The sequence below is a fragment of the Zeus faber genome (genome assembly GCF_960531495.2).
Source record: "Zeus faber genome assembly, chromosome: 4".
In the NCBI taxonomy this organism is placed as follows: Eukaryota; Metazoa; Chordata; class Actinopteri; order Zeiformes; family Zeidae; genus Zeus; species Zeus faber.
Genome location: NC_137191.1, coordinates 32,400,326 through 32,427,176, shown reverse-complemented (window position 1 = coordinate 32,427,176; position 26,851 = coordinate 32,400,326). Strand labels below are relative to the sequence as shown.

Genomic DNA, 26,851 nt, shown 5'->3' with positions numbered 1-26,851 from the left:
ACAAATAAAGCTCTTGAATCTTGAATCTCAAACTGTCAAACTTCACATTCCCTATAATGTTCAGTTTTTTTTTGTTTTTTTCACGCTGTCATAGAAGAGGTGTTAATTAAATTGTATGTCTTAGCATCAAGGCCATAGTTGGTGGTTTGGGATTTTAATAATAAATTAACTGCTAACTGAAAATAAGTACAGAGCAACAGACAAGCGCAAACTAAAAAAAAATATATATATAAGTATCCTTGCTGATACTTACAAAGTCTAGTCTTGCGCAGTGCAGTGTAATTTGTCTTTTAAGTTTTTCTAAAGGTGAAATTGACACATTAACATTTTCCAATCCATTAGAGCAGGGATATTAAAAAAAATTCAGCCCAAGGACCCCTTGGAGGATAGAGAAATAGTGCAGGGACCCCCTAGATTCAATTTGTGTTGCATTTTGAGCCTGGCCTATAATAATATATTTATAATGCCTTATAAACCTATTTATATATTCAGTTACAATGTTGTTTGTTTTAATTTTAATTAATTTAAATTTAGTTTAAATTTAAATGTATTTACCTTAGTTTAGTTCCATGACTCAAAGACGTTAGTTCTTGTGGAAACAATACAGTGAAATCCACCATTATCTTGTTTTCACAAATAAAATAAAGGTTTCACAAATCTGAAATAGGGTTTGAAATTATGTTTACGCTTTTTATTATAATTTTTTACAGGTTTGACTCCTATAAGTAAAGTCATTTCCTATCTAGACCTGGTCTACACAGCCTTTGTGTATAAAAAAAAACTGTGAAATTCACCTTTACTCAGTTTTCACAAATTTGAAATAGGGTTTTACATGCTGTTTAATACCAATATAGTGATACAAACCTTTTACAATGTATTTTTATTGAAGTTCCGCTAGGCACCAGTTATGTCTTTCGGAGACACAGTGCGTTACTGAAAATCAAAGGTTTTTGAATGCACCATAACGTCAGAAGCTGCGAATCGGCTCCCTTTTGAAATATCAAAAATGCAGCTGTTCTAGTGTTAATTTTTGGAATTTAGTCAATATTATTTTTTGGTCAAAAATACATTTAATACATTAAATTTCGATTTTCCCAAAAATATTTTTGACATTGAAAAACTGGCGGATCCCATGCAGTACTTCTGTGGACCTGCTAGGGGTCACGGAATCCCGGTTGGAGACCACTGAATTAGAATCAAAAAATAACACCTTCTCAACCAAGGTATTTCAGTGCTTCATGAGATCTTTGTCCATCACTTGTGGCATTTTTATTTTGCGCTTGTCTGTTGCTCTGTCCTCCAGCTCTCCCTCTATCTTGCTTGCTCACTCTGTTGCTCACTGACTGTTTTCCTCCGTTATTTCAGGGAATGTCTCCTTGTTTCTCCTCTCTCCTCCACTCCGTCATGCTGATCTTCCCCCCCAAGAAGATGCAGTACTCCCACCCCCCCACCCTGCCCACCCACCCTTCTTCACCCTTCACAATACTGCTGTGCTGTATTGAAGTTGGAGACTCGCTCCGACCTAAACCACTGTGCCGGGCCCGGTGTGCATACTGTGTGTGTGTGTGTGTGTGTGTGTGTGTGTGTGTGTGTGTGTGTGTGTGTGTGTGTGTGTATGTGGTAGATGACTGCACAAGCATGTGTTCACGTGTGCAAATATGGTTCCAAACCATAATGTCAGTTAAGTTTAACTGTGATGGCTCACAGATTCCAACTTGCAAATGACTCCCGTGCTCTCATCAAGAGCGGCCTACAGCATACGGTTTATGTCTGTGCAAGTGTGTAGCATTTAGCATTTAGCCTTGAAGATCTGTATAAGCACTTAATGATGCCACAAAAACATTCGCTCTGTCTCTCTCTCTCTCTCTCTCTCTCTCTCTTTCTCTCTCTCTTCCTCTCTCCATTCCCTTTCTCCAAATTTCAAGACACATTTTCATTTTCCCCCAGTGCCAAATCTAGGAATGAGGGGCAAAGCATTGCCACCGGTTTAAGCAAATGTTATAGCAGTGCTTGAGCGGGCCAGAAAAAGTGTGACTGGGAAAGGAGAAGCAACCGGGACGGAAGTGGGGTGGGGGCGGTCAAGAGTATACAAATGTAATGAAAACGATCGAATCGAAAAACAAAACCCCATCTTTGCTCGGGGCTGAGTTAAGCTATCCTCCAAGGATAGTCAAGCTATCCCTCAAAGGACCTGACAAGCAGGTGTATATTTGCTTCCGGCAGCTCATAGTTAAAACTGTGACGGAGCTCACTGCAGGGAGGTTTTGTCTTTGCCTTATCTTCAACTCTTGATTTCTGCGACTTTTATACTTAATCCCACGATGAAAAAGGTGCTAGGTGAAACTCAGTTATTACTAAAACGTGTCAATTGTCTTAATAATGGGATAATCTTGTTTTGTTTGCATGTCCCGTGTGTTTTCATTTAGCTTTAGCTAATCAAACTGCCTCTTGTCTTTCCCCTCCCCATCTCTTCGTATTCGACAGAGCAACCGTCCAATCACCACGGCTCCGCCTTGCCTCCGGTCCCACCCCCTCACCGTCAGCAGCCCTCGGTGACGGCGCTGAACCACTCCCTGAGCTCCTCGCACCACGCCGGCCAATCACTCAACTCCACGCGGCAGTTAGCTCCTCCCACTGGAAGCCCGGCCCCAGCGGCCGGCCAATCACCAGCCGAGCTGCAGACCACGCCCCCTGAGAGCGTCCCGCTGCAAGACAGCTGGGTGCTGGGTAGCAATGTGCCTCTGGAAACAAGGTGAGGATCCCAAAAAACAAATTTTCACTTAACAAGGTTGCCTCATTATTTGTCATTGCACAAACGCTTAACTGCAGCCACGGTGGGCGACAGTGCAATTAATGGAGGCTTTGAAATGTGTACAGCTCTTGGGGACCAGCTTCAATCACTGGTCAGATGATGTTAGTTATGCATTTTTTTAGTGGGGGCTCTTACGATGTTATATGGAGGAACCCCCATGTGAGCAAGGGGAGAACATGCACACTCATTCCAACCTCCAATCCCCCACTTATTCACTCTCCACTTTGTAGCATGGCCCGTTTCTTTCTTCTTGTTTCCTTGAATTGTCTCCCCACCATGGCTGCCGCATTCCATAGAGTTCTGAAAAATTGCTGTTTTCTGGGAGCCTTATGTCGCAAAAACACATCTCAATAGGGGCCTGTTGCCCTCCCCCCTGAACACACAGACACCAGTGCACACAGTTGCAGAAAAATATTTTATGATGGTCATTTTAACCTTGACCTTCAATTCATCAGATGATTTGTAGTCCTCTTTCTCTACCGATCTCTACCTGTCCCTCTTCTCTTTACTGTTTTTTTTTTTTACAATGTTTCCCACCCACAGAGGGGAGAGAGGAGAGGAAACAGAGAAAGAGAGAGAACAGGCCATGCAGACTGTGTGAGAGAAAGTGACAGGGCCGAGAGAGAGAGAATTAAGATCCTGAGATTGATTAGAGGAAGACCTAAAAGGAGGCCAGCACTTCCAAGCCACAGCAGTTAGGTCAGGGGGCCCTGTGTGTGAGTGTGTGTGTGTGTGCCTGTGTTCTTCCATGCATGTGCGTGTGTGTGATAATGTGTGTAGATCAGCCAAACCATGTCCCTGGCTTAGATTTACATAGTTAGGCATGCCCAGACACACACGCACGCACACACACACACACACACACACACACACACACACACATACACACACACACACATTTCAGAGTATCAACTTTCACTACTGAGGTCACCTCCAATAGGAACACAGCCCTCTCTGTATGTATGTGTGTGTGTGTGTGTGTGTGTGTGTGTGTGTGTGTGTGTGTGTGTGTGTGTGTGTGTGCACATGTGTGTGCACATGTGTGTGCGCTAAGTGTATATACTGAATGCATTCCAAGGTCGACGTACCGTAACGCCAAAAGGCTTGGGCGACACCCACTCGCTTTTCCAATATGTAGACCAACAAGTGAGAGCCAAAGCTTACACACACACACACACACACACACACACACACACACACACACACACACACACACACACACACACACACACACACACACTCTACCGATGCACTTGCAGAACAGATACCTGATCAACCCCTGGGGTTGAAGGAAGAGTGTTTTTGTTGTCCCATGTAAGTGTGTAAATCAACACACATAGTACGTACATGTGTCTGGCTATGTGAATGTGTAGAGAGGTTATAGGATACATTATCCGGACAGTTTTTGCGTCATCGATATAATTCCTGCGAGATCCAGATGAATGAGTGTGGACAGCTCTTTCCACAGATACGTGTTCAGGGAGGGAGACGGAGACTTCCTGGCAGTGAGGTGCCGACACGGCAGGGTTTTTATTATAATTAAATAATCCGACAAATAGGCTCGCTGGCCCAAAGGGGAACATAAATAATTAATCAGAGTTTGTGTGTGCATAGGGTTCCGACTCACGATCTGGTCCGCTTGCTCTCGTATCCTTCCCCACACGATCCTCACTGCAAGACAAACAACACATCAGAAAACTCTCCCGGCCAACTCCGACCACTCAGCGGCAGTGGGCTGATCAGCTGAGTTGGAACAGCTGCGCCAGTGCGGGACGAAGTCCACACTGTAACCCGCAGACCCCGGCTTAAGCACGCCCCCTCATCTGCTACAATGAGGTTCCACTGTGTCAAGATCATTTCATGGTTGATTCTTCTGCCACTACACAATACACTACGCAATGGCATGTTTCTTGTGTCGTTCTGGTCAGTATTCCTCATTGTTTTGATTTGAAGATCCTGGGATAAGTCCCTGCCCTTCTCAAGCCAGATGCGGGTGACCATGCCATCACCCTCACCTTCCGAGCGTCCCTGGCATTGTATATCCACGCCAAATGTACCAATAGATGCTAGCCAGTTGGCTCACTGATAAACTCACTAGTTTGAATCTTCCTCTGTGAAATTTACCTCCGATGTTTATGGGCCCTCGCCTATTCGTCCAGTCTGCTGTTTTGGGTGCATCTCAGCAGTTTCTCTCACTATAGGATTAAATATTTTGTGTTGTTCCACGTCAATGACCTCCCATCATCCGTCCTACAATTTGCCGTGGTCGACAACCCTTTTGCACAGTGGGAACTCGCATCTCTCAGCGACTTTCTCTCAATGATCCTTTGATTACCCTTTTTCAGTTTTTGTAAAGTAATAAAAATATATGTTGATCTGACACGTCCAATAATATGGTGTGATGTCCGAGTCCACCGATTTTTATTTTACATGGCTGGCTCAGACCTTCTATTCTCTGCACCATTTCTATCCACATTTGAGGTACTATACGAGTATTTTTTCCCATTTTTCCATTCCCTATTTCTTCTTTGAGTTAGTGTCAATAACCAGAACGTCCTGGGTATAATTTAATGAACAACCTGTGACTTTTTAATGAAGAGATAACAAATTCTCTCCTAAGTGTACGGATAAGAAAATGGATTTAGCTGGGATACTGCAGACTTAATAGGGTTTCGCCACCAGAAGCTCCCATAAAAGTTCCGTTGAGTACGAGCCATGGCAGGACATCTTGGGGCACAGGAGCTGATGTTGGACACAAGGGCTCCTTCAAATGAGAAGCAAATCAACACCAGTGCGGAGGAGCGACATTTACTACGATTTATTATTGACATTTAGAGCAGTGGTTCTCAAACTGTGGGGGGGTTACTTAAATATGTTTCACAGGGTACAATAAGCAGCATGTTGCTAGCATGCACCATGAGAACCTGGCTATTTTTTAACATAACTTTCTCTGTGCTTCTGCCTTTTCTCCATTTGATTAGCATATGTGTGTGTACACACTCGATAATTGGTTACTGTCTCTTCAAGGGATTTGGTCACGTTTTATGTGAGCATTTTGTTTTGCTGTGAGTTCGGGAGCCAGTTTTCCTACTGTGCGTTCGTTTTTGTGACTCTTTTGTGTCGATTATCATTTGATTTTATAAGGACCAAAGATTCAAGATTCAAGATTCAAGATTCAAGAGGTTTATTCGTCACATACAGTACATATACATACTTTCATACATATATGCAGTGAAATGTCAATGCAACGCACCCTGTGATTACACACAATATGTCCTAGACTGAACACAGTAGCTACCTAAGAATTTCTACTTGACCAATTAACTGATTCCTAAAAGGTAATGCAGTAAGTCGAATACTATAGAATGAAATCAAAATATATAGAATAAAATAAAATAAAATAAAATAAAATAGAATAGATAAAGGGAATAGGCTTATGTATATGGGAAAGGCTAATTATGTATATACAGATATGTGCATTAAAGTGGCCTGTGAATAAAGGGAGGTAGTGTTTGTATACAGCACAGTCTACTACAGTACGGCGCAGCAATACGGTAACACAGAACAACCCAGAGCGGTGACACAGTATGCGGTACAGTACGCTACATACAGTACAGTAAGGTAGTGGAGCCTATGGCCGTTTCTCAATACCAAGTACGCAAAGTCCTGACTTGCGGACTTGGTAGTTTAAACATGGCAATTTCGACTCGGGAGTACAGACTCCCGGGGATCATTACCATTACCACCGCCTGGTGCGAAATGCATTCTGGGATAATTGGCTGTCCCAAGTCGACACAAGTCACCACCGATGCATCCTCGATAAAATGGGCAGAGCAAGTCCACATCCGGGCATTTGAACTGGACTTGGCTTGATGCGTACTTTGAATTGGAACAGTACTTGGGCTGCGACTGATGACGTTACACAAGTCCACAAGAACACAAGTACAGACAAGAACGCAGATTGAGAAAGGGCCCATGTGTGTGGCTCAGTGAGGACCCCTGGTGAGGTCAGCATTAACAGTTCTTATGGCTTGCGGGAAAAAACTCTGTCTCAGTCTTTCTGTTCTCGCTGTGTGACTGCGGAGGCGCTTGCCTGACCACAGCAGCTGGAACAGTCCGTTGTTGGGGTGGTGAGGATCCTTCATGATCCTGCGGGCTGTGCTACTACACCTCCTGGTGTATAAGTCCTGCAGGGAGGGGAGTGTAGTTCCAGTGGTACGTTCAGCTGAACGCACCACGCTCTGCAGGGCCCGTCTGTTCTAAGCAGAACAGTTCCCAAACCAGGCAGTGATGTTGCCTGTCAGGATGCTCTCCACCGCTCCACAGTAGAAGGACTTGAGGATCCTCACCGAGACCCGAAATTTCCTCAGCCGCCTTAGGTGGTAAAGACGCTGCCTCGCCTTTCTCATCAGAGTGTCTGTTTGTAAAGTCCATGTTAACTCCTCTGTAATGTGGACTCCCAGGTACTTGAAGCTGCTCACCCTGTCAACAGAAGTCCCATTAATCACCAAGGGCGCATGCGTCCTCAGTTGTAATCCTTGCCTAAATTCTTGCCTAAAAACTTAGTTTTGCTGATGTTCAGGTGGAGGCTGTTGTCCTGGCACCAGAGTGTCTGGTCAGCCACCTCCTCGCGGTCGGCCTTCTCATCGCCGTCGTTGATCAGGCCCACGACCACGGTGTCGTTAGCAAACTTGATGACAGTGTTGGAGCTGGACCTGGCCACACAGTCATGTGTGTACAGGGAGTACAGTAGGGGGCTGAGGACGCAGCCCTGGGGGGATCCTGTATTCAGGGTAAGGGAGCTGGACATGTGCTTCCCCACCCTGACCACTTGGGGCCTGGCTGAGAGGAAGTCCAGGATCCAGGTACACAGCGGAGCATTCAGTCCAAGCTCCTTCAGCTTGACAGCCAGTCTGGTGGGGACTATGGTATTGAAAGCTGAACTATAATCGATGAATAGCAATCTCACATAGACCCCCTTCTGGCCATCCAGGTGCATGAGTGTGGTGTGCAGTACCTGGGAAACCGCATCATCTGTGGATCTGTTCTGCTGGTACGCAAACTGCAATGGGTCCAAGGTGCGGGGGAGAGAGGCGCAGATATAATCCTTAATCAGCCTCTCAAAACACTTCATGAACACCGAGGTGAGGGCCACCGGGAGATGTTGAATATTGTAGTGAACACCGGGGCTAGCTGTTAGCACAGGTTTTCAGTACTCGCCCAGATATGCCATCTGGGCCTGCAGCTTTCCTGGTGTTCACCCGCATCAGAGCCTTCCTGACGTCATGCTCTGACACTGAGTGTGCACGCTCATCCCCAGCGGTGTAACTCCAATTAGCCGGCGAGCTAGCGGTGCTGTTGCCAGACTCAAACCGCACATAAAAGGAGTTCAGTTCGTTGGCTAGGGAGGCTTCCACACTCGTGGCTGGGGAGGAGCTGCGCTTGTAGTTTGTTATAGTCTGCAGCCCCTCCCACAAGCGTCTGGTGTCCCGTTGCTCCATCTGTAGCTCCACAGTCTCTCTGTACGTCCATTTAGCGTCCTTCACTGCCCTCCGCAGATTGTATGACACTGCTTTGTAATTGTCCATATTTCCGGATACAAGACTGTCGTTGTCAGTGGCCGTGCCAGCATTCAGAGCGCAGCAGATGGATTTATCAACCCACGGCTTCTGGTTTGGAAATATCTGAACTTTCACCGTGGGAACGATGCTGTCCGCTACCGTAGCCACAAAGCTTACCGCTACGTCCGTGAACTCGCTGACATCACTTGAACTCGATAGGAACATGTCCCAGTCTACGTCAGTCAGGGCGTCCTGAATTCTGAAAAAGAAGTGGATTATTATTACCTGTGTGAATAAATACTTTTTTATACATTTAAAATCGAGCAGAAAATTAACGACACGCTTGCATTGCAGGTGGTTGAATCATGATCAGACAGACACAATAATTATTCATGAGATTTATTTTGTTGATATGCTGTAGGCATACAGTATGTTGTTAATAGCATTATCAAAACTGCAGCCCTTTCTTTGAAAAGATGGGCAGTGCAAAACAGGCTCACTGCAGCTGCTGATAACTGATGGGACGTGTTGTTCTTGCAAAGCAGTGATTTATTCTTTATTTTTTAATTAATCAAAATGTCTTGTTCCACAAAAAGCATACAGAAAATACATGCTTTCAGCTTTTTCTCACCAAGGCATCTTGCCTCAGTGACAAAAAGCTGAAAGCAAATGTGCACATGCACACAAATATAGTTTCTTTTCAATGGTTGCCTTTATTAATCATTCAATGATCAATCATCATTTTGCAGTTCATGTTTAATGTGTTTTGTGTTGAATGTTCACTGTTCAACTGAAACACAGAATAAATATGAAATAAAAACATGAAATTGCTTTTCCTTAGTTTAAACTTACCTTTTTATTTATTACCCATTATTTAACATTGTTACGTTCCAAAATTGCCAACATTTTGGGATAGTAGAATTCATAGAAAGAGGATTGGATTATGATGGTGGGGGGTGTTGACAAAAAAGTTTGAGAACCACTGATTTAGAGCAACGAAGAGAGTTGCAAAAATCATGTTTTTTTAGGTTTAACAAATACTCTAGGTAACTGCCAAACCAGTCTGGGAGTTGCAAAGGCGGCTTTTTACTATTTACATTTGTATTCAAACACTTCATTTGAAAGACTAAAACCTGTGAGTTCACCAGAAGCATCTCCAAGTGTTTTTTGAATGGTTTGTGACCCACAGCTATTCAAAAAGATCTTCCAGGCCCTGACAATTCCTGCAGCCAGACACTGTCATATCAGCAGGCTGTGTGTGTGTGTGTGTGTGTGTGTGTGTGTGTGTGTGTGTGTGTGTGTGTGTGTGTGTGTGTGTGTGTGTGTGTGTGTGTGTGTGTGTGTGTGTGTGTGTGTGTGTGTGTGTGTGTGTGTGTGTGTGGGTGTGTGTTTGACAGCCGCGGTATCATATAGACTACAGTTAATCTTTGTAGACTAAACACCCACCAACTGCTGCATACCTCAAACTAATATATGCTCTCACTCTCTCTCTCTCTCTCTCTCTGTCGCTCTCTCTCTTTCTGCCCTTTTTTTCTCAGGCTGTTTTCCCTCACTTGGCAAATGTGTCTTTCCGTCTTCAGTCTTTTTTTGGGGTTTATTTTCTTTAGGTTTTCCATTTTTCAGAATCATAACCACCCCCCATTCCCCATCTATTTATCTTCATCCGTGGACAGTTATGGATTAGTTTGTTTTTATCTGTCAGTCCAATTACAGCATCTCTCTCTCTCTCTCTCTCTATCTCTCTCTCTTGCCCCCCCCTCTCTCTCTTTATTAAACAAAGTCCCTCTCTGTGACTCTCTCAGTGTATGTGAGTAGGCTACAAATATATGTTTTTGGACTAATATTTACTGCCTGGGGAATACACTTTTCAAAATATGCGTCCACACACACACACACACACACACACACACACACACACACACACACACACACACACACACACACACACACACACACACACACACACACACACTATCACAGAATTACTACAGCAGCATTTGAGCTATAAGCTTTTGCCGCTTGAATGCCAAATACAGCTATTACCATATTTACCTATGGCGGAATATTTCTCTGTTTCTCCTTCCCCATCCTCTTTTACTACCTCTCTTTTTGCCCCCTCTCTATCTCTCTATCTCTCTTTCTCTCTCCTTTCCACATTGTTTCCTCCCAGTTGTTCTCTCTTCGGCCATCTTCCCTCGATATATACTGTGTGTGTGTGTGTGTGTGTGTGTGTATATATATATATATATATATATATATATATATATATATATATTTACACACAGTATATACTGTATATACTGTATACACATAGAGTTCCACTCTACCTCTCCCATCTGTTTTTACTATACCCTCCCCATTCCCAATTAAATTAAGTTAAACGCCCGACTCCCTCACTTTTTATATTGGCAGAAGAACTGACAACGCTTGCCAAAATTTCACACCTGTCATCAGTCACTGTTCTCATCTTTCTCCCTTCTCCTTCCTATTTTTCTTTCAGTAGCAACTTTTTTCTTCTCAACTTTGTCGACGGAACAAATTCAAAATATCAGTTTAAGTAACTGAAGTAAAGTATCAGCCGTTGATGGTCAGCCTTTTAGAGAACCAGTGTAACAGAAAAGCTGTCGCTGGTTGCGAAGATGGCAATGATAGTTCCTTTGTATTGCACAGTATGTTCTCAAGTTATGAAACATTAAAAGAGACAAACTAATTCATCTGTAAGAGGGATATGCAGCAGCCGTTGATGGGAAAAAAACTTCTGTCATTGAGCTTTGAAAGCAGAATTTAGAGGGATTTTTGGCAGGACTTACCGAATGTCTCCACAAATATCGCCTCAACAATTATTTTGTCTCCATCCTTTTCAATTCATTAAATTTTGAAGAAAGGCCACTTTCCTCTCTCTCTCGCTCTCTCTCTCTCTCTCTCTCTCTCTCTCTCTCTCTCTCTCTCTCTCTCTCTCTCTGTCTCTCTCTCTCTCTGGCTACTGGGTTTTGACCTCCCCTTTAACACAAGACAAAATTTACTGCGTGGCCCATGAACCAGCTCCTTAGGTGGCATTCTTGTTGTAACAATATCTATGATCATCCTGGAGTCTCTTCTTTTCGAGAACTGCAGGTGTTGCACTATTGGCCGTGCATGCATAAACTATGAAGCCACAAGACAGTCGCGCTATCCAAGTCTTCATTTAACATCACACAACATCATATGGTAAATGGATAGAAAATGGACTGCATTTATATAGCGCTTTTCTAGTCTTTTGACCACTCAAAGCGCTTTACAATACGTGCCTCACAGTCACCCATTCACACACACATTCATACATCGATGGCAGCATATGATATCAATCATCATGATAAAATGAAATACTCACACATCGAAAAACCTGACCATTCTACATGCAATCTCTCGCCCCTTCTGATAGAAAAGACAAAATCTCTCATGTAAAGGTGCCTTATGTCAGGAGGGGCAGAGGACAGATTGATGAAATTGATGAAATCCCAGAGAGAGAGCGAGAGAGAGAAAGATAGAGAGAGAGACGTTCAAAGACAGATAAGGTGACCCGGAGAGAGGGTAGGAGAGCGGGAGTCAGTGGAACCAGGCCGTCTGCAGGCGGCTTTAAAGATGAGAGTGTCAGGATCGGGTGATGACTGACAGAGGAGTGTGAATGTTCTCATTTAGAGGTGATAATCTCATCATTGACACAGGTTCCTACAGCACACACACACACACACACACACACACACACACACACACACACACACACACACACACACACACACACACACACACACACACACACACACACACACACACACACACACACACACATACACACACACCTGTTGTGTCAAGGGACACCGCCCACAAGTATCGCTGGGATAGCAGGTGCCCCTGTCAGTCATGCAGACATGTGTATGTGTATCTGTGTGAATTTAATCATACACACATACTCACGTGCACACACACACACACACACACACACACACACACACACACACACACACACACACACACACACACACACACTGTATTTCTTTGAAATGTTATTTGCCCTGGTTCATAATGTAATTTATAGAATAACTAATTTTTCAACCCAAACCGCAGTACTGGAAAAATTCTTCTTGTACTTACACCTAAACTCCTCAACTCCATAAAGGAGCAGTGTGTAGAATGAGGTTTCAGGTCGCAACCAACTGAACAACCCCTCCCATGGCGGTGCAACATGGCCTCCCTGGAAGAGACTGTGGCCACGAAACTCGCGGTTCGCCCGTTCTAGGCTACGATAGAAAAATAGCGGTGAAACACGGCGGCCACCGTTAAAGCATACCCGCTCCCTATGGAGATAAAAAAACTGCTCATTCTAAGGTAACGCCAACACAACGATTTGTATTTCCTTTAAATTATACAGATTTTCTGCCAAGTCTGTTCCATAAATTCTACACACACTGCACACTGCACCTTTAAATCTCCTTTACTTTACTTTTTTAAAAGTTTTTTGCGAGAAGAATGTAATGGAACGTTCTGGACACACCACTGACTTGAAAGCATGTTAGCTATGGTAGCTTTTATACTGCCATCTGCCAGGCAAATTTATAAAGTAATTTTATACTGGGTCAGTCAAAAACACACACACACACACACACACAGACACACACACACACACACACACACACACACACACACACACACACACACACACACACACACACACACACACACAGCCACACTTGCACGTGTGTGATATTTCTATGGATTATTTGCTGGAAATTTGTACAGGACAATTAGACCTTGAGCTCACAGACGCTTGCTTCTTTGTCATGGAAGCGGCGAGACCGCAGTGGTATTTCACAGGAAACGCTCTGGTTGTCAACGCATTAGTCATGCCATCGCTATACAATATCTCCAATGCCTACATTAGTTACAGATATTTCACACGTGATCATCCGTGGCCTCTTTGTGTCTGCGCTGTAGATAAGTCACACTTCAACATGAACACACCTGGATCTGTTCTGACATGTGTGTGTGTCTGTGTGTGTGTGTGTGTGTGTGTGTGTGTGTGTGTGTGTGTGTGTGTGTGTGTGTGTGTGTGTGTGTGTGTGTGTGTGTGTGTGTGTGTGTGTGTGTGTGTGTGTGTGTGTGTGTGTGTATAGACTAGATCGTATAGACTAGGCATAAAAACCGTTTGCTTGCAACACCAGCTTTAATTTGACAGCATGTTTGTCCATATGTCCCATTGTTGAGGCTCACTCAACGCCCTCCTCCGCCTGCCAGTTTAAATAACAATGTTACAATGGAAGCGAATGTAAGGTTTCGGATTTAGACGGCTAGGGTCATTTGCCGCGTCGGCAGATTGGCTACGGTAGGTCAAACGTTGCCATCTACTGAATAAACATTGGCGGTAAATGTTTTTTATGGCCATCACTTGGCTCTTATTATTATACATTTTTTAACTCTGTGTATGTGCATTATGAATGTAGTCTGTAAAAAGATAAACAATTACAAAAATGGGGTAAATAGCCTGTTTGAACTTAAACTGTGTGGGCGTGGGAGCGTCCATCACAGTCTCCTGCAAAGCTGTGACATTTCCGCTATCGGCACGATATTTTGGTCGTGACTTCAAAAGCAGTTGGTTTCGTATGAAGTTGTGTTTTTGTGAACCCCCTAGGTTCTTCATGTACAGATGAAAGGCAGGTGGCGGCAGAAAAGAACTACGAGAGCGTCGAGTCAGTTCCCTATGGACACCCAGCAACCAATTAAATCCCCTGTTGTCAGGCTCCATTAGTACGGCTATGATTATTGTTGACTGTTGATTTTTTTTTTTTTTTACCGGATTTCTACATTAATTACTTATAACCATCCCCCCACACATGCGGAAGGCAAAGTAAGATGAAATAAATGTAAAGTTGACTTTATTTCCTACTTTGATGTTGGACAGTCTTTGCTATTTTGAGCTTGCTCTTTTAATCTCTCCATCAGTGCAACTCTCCCCTATCTTTCTGGGCCTTTTTTTGATTGTGTCTCTTTCTCCACCTCCCCTCACCCTCTTTGAATGAATGGATAACGGTTTTTACGGAGAAGCAGCCACAACAATCTATCACCTACAGTATATGTACGTGCAGCGCGCACACACACACACACACACACACACACACACACACACACACACACACACACACACACACACACACACACACACACGCACACACACACACACACACACACACACACACACACACACACACACACAAGCACACACAAGCACACACACACACAGACAACTAAACTTACATGCACGGACAAGCTTTCTCTCTCTGCTCAAAAAATAAATACACATCAAAGCCGCAGAAACAAAGTTTGCGTTTTGTATTAATAGATAATAGATAATGTTCACTTACAACTTACAACGCTGACAAAAAGTCTGAATGAGAGAAGGGCAGGAGAAGTTCCAGGCCCGCGGTGAAGTAACAGAGTAACGGTTACACATGGGACATCCCTGGGGTACCAGAAATACAGAAATACAAAATACAAAATATTACCAACAGCCAAAGCAAACATGGAAAGTGACTTTGGGCTGTAATGGCAAATAGAAACGTGTTAGATATTTCCAGAGGTAGGTGGAGTGCGGTTTAAAATGATGTCACGTCAGAATGAATAAGTAACGGTGACAGTTTAGATGGGTATTGGATAATTGGCAGGATATCATCAATATCGGTCTAATTATTTTGCGAACCAGTCCTCATAAATTGTATATAATAATATGTAATAAAATGTGTGGAGCTATTTTTTTTTTCCTATTGGACCTTTAGTGTCTACAACACTTGTATCCATAGACTGGCATGTATCACACAGCAGTTTTACAGTAGTTTAAGAATCAAGTACGTAGTCACAAAACACTGCATTACACCGGTCTAATGTTTTTTTGAGCAAAAGGTAAAAAGCCTCCCAGAGTGTGCTCGGCATCCGTATGAAGCGTAGAGAAGTGGGGGAGAAAGAGAGCGACCGAGAAAGAGAACGGGAAAGAGAGCGAGAGAGAGTGAAGCTGTTGATGCATGTTGGAGCATGTCAATGAGACCCATACTCTTGGAGCTCCTATGTTTTTGTTGGCATTTCTAACTGGGTTGAATAGCACTGTGTGTGTGTCAGGTGCATGTACGTGTGTGTGTGTGTGTGTGTGTGTGTGTGTGTGTGTGTGTGTGTGTGTGTGTGTGTGTGTGTGTGTGTGTGTGTGTGTGTGTGTGTGTGTGTGTGTGTGCGTGCGTGCGTGCGTGCGTGCGTGCATGTGTGTGCGTGGATGCACGTGTGTGTGTGTGTGTGTGAGAGAGTGGGGGTGTGTTTGTGCGTCCGTGCCTGTATGACCATGAGATTGATATTGATATTCGCACATTCCGTCAAGAGCGGTTCTCACACACACACATATCCATATGTACAGTACACAGACATGTCTGTGAATGAGAAAGGGCACAGGGAAATTCTGCTGTAGCAGGAGGGGAACCGCTGTCATCGCGGGGGCCACACGTACAGTATACCCTTTTATTTTTCCCAAAACAGAATGTAGTTATGCCTGGCATTAGCATTTGTCAAGGTGAGTTGTTTGATTTTTGTCACCGTCCCACTCCCACAGCTCGACTATATGACTTAGGCGACTTACATCGCAACGATGTAAGCCATATAGTCGCGCGTAGCGGGAAATGACCGACCCTGTTCTTTTTTTAACACCATTAAAAACGTCTGTCATCCGACCTGACTCGAAAAAGAGTGATGCCTAGTTTACAGACACTATTTGAAGTGTCTCCCCTTCACTCTGCCGGTTCCAGCAGTACCCACCTACAATACAAGTATGAGCCTATTATTTCTGGCCTATTCTTTCTTTAATAAATACAAAAGTGTATTTAATAAAAACGGTAAATATTTTACTCATCTTCAGATTTCACTTGAGATCATGAAGGGTCACAATGATTCCTCAGCATATTGTTTTCTTATTTTAATGGAGTTTTGCAGGGTTTTTTTTTACAGTTATGACACCCGAAATGCACAAAATAAACCCATGTGCTAACTAGACTCCCCTGTACAGTAGATCATGCACTATGATGTTATTTATTTAGCATGGTGTTTCTCATGATACTAGCACAAATATAATTTTCGTCAAGTAATTCTCTCTGATGAGCCCGTTAAATACAGAGATCGAGATTAACCCTTTAACACAATCATTCACTTCTCCTGTTGGAAACGTGTTTGAGTATAGTATACTCAGGGCTTTTACATATTAATTCTGAAGACAAGTAGAATAATGGGAACATTAAATAAAAATAAAAAAAATTAAATTAAATTAAATAAAATTAAATTATGAATACAAATCAATTTAAAAACAACGAAGAAGACTTATTGAAGGCTGAGGTGAAAATAAATGTTTTTAGCATTAGCTTGAAAGCACCTACAGAGTCTGCCTCTCAAATATTCTTTGGTAGCTTGTTCCATAGTTTTGGAGCTTCGCAAAAAAAGGCTCCATCTCCAATCTCCTTCTGAGTGGGGTGTACTTTAAACGGGCCAGCAGTGGAAAAACTGAGGGCTCGACATGGAGCCTTTTTTTTTTTAAGTCAACAATTATTTCCTCCTGTCATTCTTATTTTTTCTTCTTAATTCATGTTAACAAGTGTTGGTGGTCCCCGACTTGTTTGTCCAACTAAATTGGATTTCCCCAAAGGTTAAGCACGCTTGTGTGTTGCCGTGAATGTGTGTGTGTGTGTGTGTGTGTGTGTGTGTGTGTGTGTGTGTGTGTGTGTGTGTGTGTGTGTGTGTGTGTGTGTGTGTGTGTGTGTGCGTGTGTCCGTGCGTGCGCGTGTGTTGGAAAGCTGTGTAATGAGACAAAAATCGGGGGAATGAAAAAGCTTTGCGCCGTATTGGCAAGTTTGTAACGTCCCCTGGACAATCTATGGACTTTCTGTGTATTCCCCAGCAGGTGTTCTGTATTTTTCAGGGGGGTTCCTTTTCGCACCAAAGGAGAGAGCTATCCCAGTGAAATGTCATTCAGCGAGTTCAGATGGTCTGTGTCCAAGGGATAGCAGTGATATTTCTTGCGGAGTACGTAATAAACATCCTAACTAAGAAACAACACCCAAAGTCAATGTTGTCAGCTTTGATTGGCGATCTCACATGAACGCACCTATGCACATTAAAAAAATTGTTACCAAACCTAAAAAAAAAAAAAGATATTGCGATATTATTAACCTCATTTATAAAAACAATTTCTCCAGCAATTTCATCACAAGCCTCGCGTGCATTTAATGTGTGTTTGGCCGGTGTCCAGTACATGGCTGGGTGGATGGGTGACATTTCTCCTGCCAATCGTTAATCGGGTGTCTGGGGACGGTGTTTGGCTCCACTGAAACAAGGTGCGGAAGAAAGCTTAAATCACTGGTTTTATGGCGTCAATTAGTAATGTGTTAACGTTGTTGCCCAGTGCTGAAATCTGAAGTCATCCACATCATCACAAACTCCCGCTTTTTCTTTCTCTCTTTGTTTTGTTGTTTTTATATATATATATAGAACACGCTAGCTGTTGAATTGTCCATCTACTGCATGTATCTACTGTATGTCATTTTCATATAATTTGCATTTACCCCTGTCCCCTTTTTTCTTTCTTTCTCTCTCTTTTTGGTCTTTCTCTCTGTCGCTCTCTCTCGCTTCCCTTCGTGCCTCGAGGCAGGTATTAATTGAAGGGCCCTTGTTATAATAGGTTGTAATTGTTAATCACACAACCTCATTAGAGAGCATTCCAATTGTAATTACAGACGCTTGTTAGCAGGGGTGCTGTCATTAATTAGACATTGTGACCTTGGTAATTACTCCAGGCCTATTTTCCAATCATATTTTCTTTTTTTTACTACAAAAAAAGAAAATATGAAAAAATATGAAAATGAAAAAACAAAATAAATAATTATACCATCTCGCCAAACCATTTTGGTTTTTAAAAGGTTTTTGCGTTTTTTTTGCCGGGATTGCTAGTTATTTATTATTTATTGATTTTTATTTATTTATTTGTATTTATTTATTTTTATTCATGTATTCATTTATGGATTTATGAAATATAGCAAACATTACAAAGAACATTACAAACATTCAGACACCATAAGCAGCCAAACAGAAATTGCAAACCTCAGAGGTGCAATATACAAACAATACAGAGAGGACCAGAGAGGACCAAAAACCGACTGACTTATGTGAATTTATATATTAACTTGGGCTGTCAAATGATTAGTGACCCTAAAGAAATATTTTTTATTAATGAATGTTTTTTATTTAAAGTGTGCGTGTGTGTGTGTGTGTGTGTGTGTGTGTGTGTGTGTGTGTGTGTGTGTGTGTGTGTGTGTGTGTGTGTGTGTGTGTGTGTGTGTGTGTGTGTGCAAAGGGAGGGTGGTGGTGGTTTACATCAATCATGGTTTCCTTCTATTTAGCTTGATGCAGCTTTAAGTGAATGCCTCCTCCTTATCGTCCCAGTGAGAAGATGATTTAATGGATTTATGTGAAAATACTACTCTTTGTTTTATGTCATTTTATTGAAATCCCCTTTTCCCTCTCTCCCTCCCTCCCCAGGCACTTCCTCTTTAAAACAGGCACAGGCACCACCCCCCTTTTCTCCACAGCGACCCCCGGCTACACCATGGCCACAGGGTCAGTGTACTCTCCGCCCACCCGGCCGCTGCCGAGGAACACCCTGTCGCGCTCCGCCTTCAAGTTCAAGAAGTCCTCCAAGTACTGCTCATGGAGGTATCCCATCGGTTGCTCTTAAAAGTGCTTCCACACTGCAGGGCAAACTATATAATACTATATAACTATATAATATATACATATACAGGCTGTACAGCGTTCAGTTTGATCGATTATTATTAGACTTTTAAAACAGCCCACAAGACATTGGTATTCTGCAAATCAGGAATAATTTATTTTTGGAGCTTAGAGCATGAAGAGTTGCTGTTCTCTCATTTCTCTTAAAGTAGAATTTGCTGGAATTAGCTCTTAGACATTTATTGCTGGAAAGAGGGCGTGACAAGAGAGTGGGCGTGTCAGGAGAGGTTACTGTGGAGAGCCTGAGTGTGTTTCATGCAAATCGTTTTTATATACAACCTGAAATTGAAGGACTTTCAAGTCCCTTCTTAATGACCTTTTATTTTTATTTTCAAGGACGCAAAATAAATATAATTGATATTCAATGGGATCTTTATTCATTCGAATATAAAAGATTAATAATCCGTTGGTACGGTTTAGTAATCCGTGGGTACGATTAATAAACTGTGCTCACGGTTTCCTTATTTTGGGGTTTTTCATCATGGGCCGGGGGGGGGGGCAAATAATGTCAAATAAAGATTTTAGGGCTGACTGGTGATCAACAATATTTGAGACCCCCAGCTGTTATTTCAGGACAGGGGGTCCATTGGCGCAACAAGCGAATAAAATATTAACGATGGCTCCTTTAAGTCCCTTTGACAAGCGAACAACAAAACGATTCTTACTTTGTCTCATTGCAGGTGTACAGCTCTCAGCGCGGTTGGATTGTCAGTACTGCTGTCTATACTCCTCTGTTACTGCATAGGTAAGATCCCCCTCACACACACACACACACACACACACACACACACACACACACACACACACACACACACACACACACACACACACACACATTCTGCAGGAACATCTAGTATTTACACACATAGGCATGGTTTCTATCCAGGTCCCGATTGGGCAGAAACAAAAGAGACAAAGGATGACAAATGAGGGCGCTCATTTCAAGCCCTCCTTCTCTCTCCTGCGCCTTTCCAGCATTCTGTCCTTCCGTCCCTACCGCTCTTAATCTCTTAAACTCCATTCATCCATCTCTCCCCTTCTCATTAAGGCTGGTTGGTATCTTCTTCTCCCATGTTTCTCCCCCCTATCCGTCTTTCGCCGCCTCTCTTCCGCTCCCCCTGTTGTTCATTCCATTCTTATCTGTCTTTTGATCCCTCCACCCCCCCCCCCCCCCCACCCTCCACACCCGTCGCATCTCCTTCCTCTGCGACGTTATTCCTTTGCTGTTGCTGATGGGAAGCCCATCAGATAGACATACTGGTTGTCTCAGCCGTGATTCACTCCTTATGCCTCTCTGTATCACCAGAGATTAGCCAGGCTCCGCTAATAGGTGTGATAATGCACATCCTGGCTCTGGAAATGTGCTTTGTTTGTCTAATGACAAACAAACTCAGTACTTAACATTCCTTACTTCACTTCCCTTCCCTTCCGCTTTGAGGCCTTGCGACAAAGATGAAGCATGATATTTGTGACCCTGAATAAATATGTTTCTATTTCAAAAGCATGGTGTTTAAGTTATAGCCATACTATGATTTTATTATTGAGAGCAGAAATATTAGAAATACTATATTATACTACTAAATATAATACTTTATTAAAATGTATTTAATGACATTTTATCCATAATACATTTTATCCATAACAAGCTGCTATCTTTCTCCTTTGCCTTTGCACTGAGCCAATTTCTAAGACAAACAAACCTATTTACATAACATGCAATATCAAAACATGGAAAACAACAACATACAGTAAATGAATACATTAAATAGATTAAAAAAAAGGGTGAGTTGCAGAAAGCTGCAGCTACTTTTTCCATCGTTCCAACACTGAAAACCAAAGTAAAACTGGTGTGTTTCGGTAAAACACAGAAATGCGTTAACGGCGTCAAAAAATAAATGCTTTTAAAAATGTATCATGTATCATGGGGCCCCTGTCTGCTGGGGACCCCAGGCGGTGGCTTACTTCGCCGAAAAGTAACGTCCGCCCCTGGCAACTTGAGCAGTTCACCAATTCAGCAATATTAATGCAAATGAAATCAGATGTCATTTGAAGTCGAATGACAAACAATCCCTGTATTTAAGATTTCTTCCTTCTCTTCCCTTCCCTTCCTCTTTGAGGCCTTGTGACAAAGATGAAGTGGAAAACCTCAGAGAGCCTTTTTTTTTTTTTTACCATTTACAATTATCTGCAAAGGTTTCACAACTAATCCTAACCAACACGAACATAGATACATAGTTCAACCTCAATTCCTCAGTATGCCGGATTCTGTCTTGGAGCAGGCAACATTTGAGGCTTTGAAAGAAAACATCAAGAAGAATTGATTCAATGTTCAGTTATTTGAACATGTTTAAAATCTAATGTTGGCACATAAGGTCTGGTGAACGAGAGTTTATGATGATTCAAGACTTTGAAGCGTGCGAGTGTGTGTGTGTGCGTGTGTGCGTGCGTGCGTGCGTGCGTGCGTGCGTGCGTGTGTGTGTTTTACCGGCTTGCGCATATCCACTCGCAGTGGTTTGTTGACTTAACTTAAGATTTCCAGATTTGATCTGGAAGGCCAAGGGATAGTGGAGACAGAGAGAGCGAATGTGTGTCATGGGGTACCATTACAGAGAAGGGGATAAACACATTGAGCAGTCCACGTTGACTCGAAATCAAAACAAATGCGCAATGCTCCTGCTACGCGTCTTAAGACCCTAAGCAGTGCATTTACCCAACCGTCACAGAGCGATCACAAATGGATAGATGGATTTTCTCTTTTTTTACCGATTTTATCATTGCCACAGTGACACTCTTATCGTTAGAAAAACCATTGCTTCTGATGCCATTACGTCCCAACCTGGTTGATGACCGTACCTGCGAAGATTCCTGCCCAATTTTCACAATTTCAATACAAAGTGCAGCAGAACTTTATCATTTGCATTATTTTTTTTGTTGTTGTTAATCTGTTAAAATGTATATTTATATAAATAAATAAATGTATATATTTAAATTCTGGATAACACTGTCGTATTGTGATATCAAATGGCACATTTTACGTGCTAAATTCATAATGCACCTGCAAAGGTAAAACACATAATAATGACAGTACATATTATTTATTGGATTTGAGTGAAATTAATTTTTCATTTTTTATTTAGTTAAATTTATTTCGATTTTAGATGAATTCATTTTCCTCCATTACCCTTGCTGCTGAGCACTATCCTGGGTGTGGGGCACAAGAACTCCACAGCTGCAGGGCGAGCTAGGAATGAAACGAGCTGTAGAGGATGTTTTTTGTCTTTATTTTGCATTTATTGAAAACATGTGCACCTTATCTAAGATAGTCCTTAGTAGTAATAAATATTTAGAGTAAAATCATTTTGTTTCTGATATTTGTTTCACCCCTCTCATGTCTATTTTAGTTTGGCTACACCTCTCTAAACTCTCTTCCATCACTGTAACACAACCGCTAAAGATGGTGATCGAGCGCAGACAGATGGTATTTTTTCTAAAGGTCACCTATTCCCATAAAAAACAGAAGCAATTATGACTGGACTGCAGATGATTCTTGAACATAGAAAGTTTGCCATAGGCTGTGTGTGTGTGTGTGTGTATGTGTGTGTGTGTGTGTGTGTGTGTGTGTGTGTGTGTGTGTGTGTGTGTGTGTGTGTGTGTGTGTGTGTGTGTGTGTGTGTGTTTTAAGTGATATCCTCCCTTATGAATTGTTGTTGGAAAGTTGTTTTTGTCAGAGGCATGTGTGAGCTTCCTGGGATTGTATGATTGACACGTACATACTGTATACTCTTGACACACACATGGACGCAGCTTTCACACGCGCATGCACACAACACACAGACACACACAAACACACACACACAAATATAGCCAACAAACAAATCCCCACTCAAGCATACACACAGCTACACAAGCACATATGGAAGCAATAAGACACACAGACGCACACAAAACTTGTATCCCTGACAAACTGACATCATGACATATGATACCAGACAACATACAGTATCATCCATGCCTATCGTTCATTGTGTGTGTATGTGTGTGTGTGTCTAGGGTATACACGTGTCAATCATAGCAGCCGTTCTTGTGTGCCTCACTTGGACATGGAGAGCTTGGAATTGGCTTTGTGTGTTTTGTGTGTGTATAGTTCTCTTCCGTCCTCCTCCGAGGCTTTCCTCATAGACACCTTATTTAACAAGACAAACCCCCACGTCAACAAAAAAAAACAAAACATTGACTTTCTACAAGTAAGCAGCTTTAACTGTGATATTCTGTCCTCCCTGGAAGAACAGGAGAAGAGTGAGGGAGAAGAGAAAAAATTTGAAAAAATATCACAATATTGTCAGCCCAATAACCTCCGGATTGATGATGTGAAGATATTTTGTGAAATATATTTGATCTTAACTAGTATAAATTATACACTGCCTATTGTTTGCCCGTGATTTTGCTAATGTGTTTGATTATGAAGCCTTGAGGTCATTAAAATGTATTCCAAAAGTAGAGGTGATTCTATTGTTTTGTTTCTTAACTAGGCCTCTTATCCCAAAAAGCCTCTTTTCATGAATGAAGCTCCACGTGCCTGGATGGTGAACCCCAATCCTTTGTTATTGAGGGCAGTGACATCACAAACACACACACCCTCCTCAAACATTACCACAAACAATCTGCAGGATAGACTTAATCACACCCATGCAGCGCTTAAAGGGGTGGTTATGCTTTCGCACTGGCAGCACGTGCCCTCTGGCAGAGAGCGTGGGGTGTTTTTAGCTGGTGCATCCTCTGTTGCAGGATTCTCAGAAACCACGAGCGGCAATAGAGAGGAAGTAGTCAACAAAGGAGAGTGTTAAACAGCAAACATTGCTGCACGCAGGGCTTTGGAGCTTGTTTATGCCGAGGAGGAATTGTGGTTCATGGTGGTTAAACTGACAAAACAGGGGTAAAGGAGTAGATCTGTAGGCCCGTTTCATGCATAGACAGGAGAGGGGGTTATTGCCCGTGTCCTGCTCATCATTGTATTACAGAGGACTATTTACTATCTATGCAACGGAGTCACAATTTATAATTGTTCTCCCTCGTTGCAAGATTCTCTAGATAAACTGAACATAAATGGCAATAATAATGTCACCTTTTATTTGTAAACTGAACTTTACAACGACCCTGTCCATTTACAATAAAATCACCAATGCTGAGTGAGCCGTTTGCGTATACTATTTTGTCTCTGCCTCAAAAAGTCATTGGTAGACTTTGAATTTCAAATCTGACTTGTGCTCCGGATACATTTTGGCCAACATATCAGAAATAAACAGTAAAACGCTGATCTCCCATCGCTTTCAATGCAATTTTTCCAGCGCCCGCCGCAACATCGCACAGGTCCACAAGTGCCATGGCGTCAGCACCTGGTGATGTCATCATGCCCTTGCGCCTGCGGCAAGCATAAACCAGGCTAAAGAAAGGAAGGTGCTCAAAGTAAAAATAAAAGGGCACATGGAATACAATTTTAAAATCCCACTTCCAGCCTCACCTGTTGAATTTTACCAACCCATATATGTATTCTGTCTATCAATTTCTTCCTACACCAATTCCACTGGTGTAGGACTCAATATTTATATTAAGCCCAGAAAATAAATCCACTACCTTCTGGTAGTCTAGACCTTCTTTGCTCATTTTTCCTACCGGCTAAATAAAGTCCTTTACTCTGGAATATGCGAGTCATTAAAAAACTATTGTTGCCATGTTATTCTCCTGCCATGATTACTCTTTAAAAATAATGTTGGGAAAGAAGTTATTGTCTTCTTTTTCCCCACTAAAACCACACAGTGGTGCCCGCTTACAAATGGCTGTTATTTGGCCTTATATTATTCTATTTTATCCAAAGTTGACAATTGATTTTGACAATTGATTATGAAAAGACAGAAAAAACGCTCCGTCTTTGCCCGTCTCTGCGAAAGCAGCACCCCCCTTTCAACCGTCACACTAAAACCGGGGTCTTTCGGGTTGGTTAAGGCCACATAGCAAACGTTTACATCAACATCAAACAACAACGTCAACATCAACCAGCAACATGATGAGACACCAAAAACAGGCCTATGGGGAGCACAGCAACAGGGTGTTCAGAACAAACAATCAGAAAATAGAAACACTGAAATGAAATCTGCTTCCTCTCTTTCATCAAAGTTTAGTAATTTTATTGAAAGTCCAATTCAACATCCATACACCAATCACAGCAATTCATTTGAACAGAAATAATAAATAAAAATATAAAACAGATTTTTCTTCACTCCTCTTCATTGATTAATTCATGTTTCATGTTTTTAGCTTTATCACCAGGTATTTTATTTAGGTATACATCATTGTAATTGCTGTGTTTTTAGATCTTCTCAAGCGAACGGCATGGCCTTCTCCTCTAGATGTGTACATTATTTATCATCGACCCCAGAGCTAGATGTCTTACTGGTGTTGACAGCTTTGAATTCACACTGGAATACAGTCCTCAGATTCTTGAATTTATTTTCACTGCAAACAAAGAAACAGTGTCATGCATAAATGAATATTGCCTGCACAGTGTTATATATAGATACACAAAGATACTGTACATATTATACAAAGAATAAGCCCATTAGTCCTGCAGTCATTAAAATCTATATGTCCTTCATCTGGTTGGGTTTCTAATAGGATCCCATAATATGTCTGCCTTATCGTAGAAGGATTCTGGAAAACTAGACCCTGGTCAATCACACTTCACACATTTCAAATCAATTGAAATTAATGACAATAAAAAAAAAAAAAGAACTTTCTTTCTATTATAGTCTACTTGATAGTTTAAAGATAAGGAAGGGAGGATGCGTCGTTCTCTCCGTATTCATTCATCTAATTACAGTTGTGATGTTACCATAGCAACAAGTACTCCATTTACAATTGAAGCTAGCTCATACGATCGAATAATTTTTTTTTCACTGAGAACTGCACCAGTAATAAACATTATCTAATGTGTTATATCCAACATCATGTAATGTGCTTTTATGTGGCCCTAAGTGGCGGGGGGTGGGACACGGCACGGATCCTATGGTGCGCTGAGGAAGATAAATACATGTACAAATTGGAGAAACGGGGCGAGGGGGTGCTTTGGAAAAGGGGCACAAATTGCCGGAGAGAAGCGGAGAGGAGACAGACACTCATCGTGTGGCCTCTACACTTACTGTAGAGCGGTTGTGGCCCTAAACAACCGCACAGTGCTACGGGCCGGCCCTGCGAATGTGTTATATCTCCAGTATATAATAAGATATATCCAACTTGCAGAGAAGCTCCTTTAGCAACAGACTATTACAACTACGTTGTACTAAGGAGCGTTCTAGGACAACTTTTCTGCCTGCCACAATAAGATTGTATAACTCCTCCTCCGGCTGGCTCGATCAGGGTGATTAGAGTCAGGCTGGGGGATGTTAATCCATACTGGGCTGTTCTTCTTACTGTATATAATGTTTCAGATGTCTATTTTTATTTTCTTCGATTGTTATTTTGTGTGATGTGTTATTTCCCCTCGAGGATCAATAAAGTACTATTTTTACTGAACAGTTTTTCAGCACTCTCACTTACCAGGGAAAAATGTAATCAGTTCAAGCTCCTTTGCCTTGGTCCACAG

General features: G+C 42.2%; 1 protein-coding gene across 1 annotated transcript in view; it reads left to right on the top strand.

Annotated features, from left to right (window-relative positions):
* The window catches only part of LOC307228932 (teneurin-3), a gene marked incomplete at its 5' end in the record, with an annotated part of 375,882 nt that overhangs the window by 235,942 nt on the left and 113,089 nt on the right, over nt 1–26,851 (top strand). The window contains 3 exons of the mRNA XM_079998784.1: nt 2,485–2,752; nt 18,964–19,137; nt 19,896–19,960. Coding sequence (XP_079854910.1) covers nt 2,485–2,752; nt 18,964–19,137; nt 19,896–19,960 — 507 coding nt within the window. The remainder of the gene's footprint in view (nt 1–2,484; nt 2,753–18,963; nt 19,138–19,895; nt 19,961–26,851) is intronic.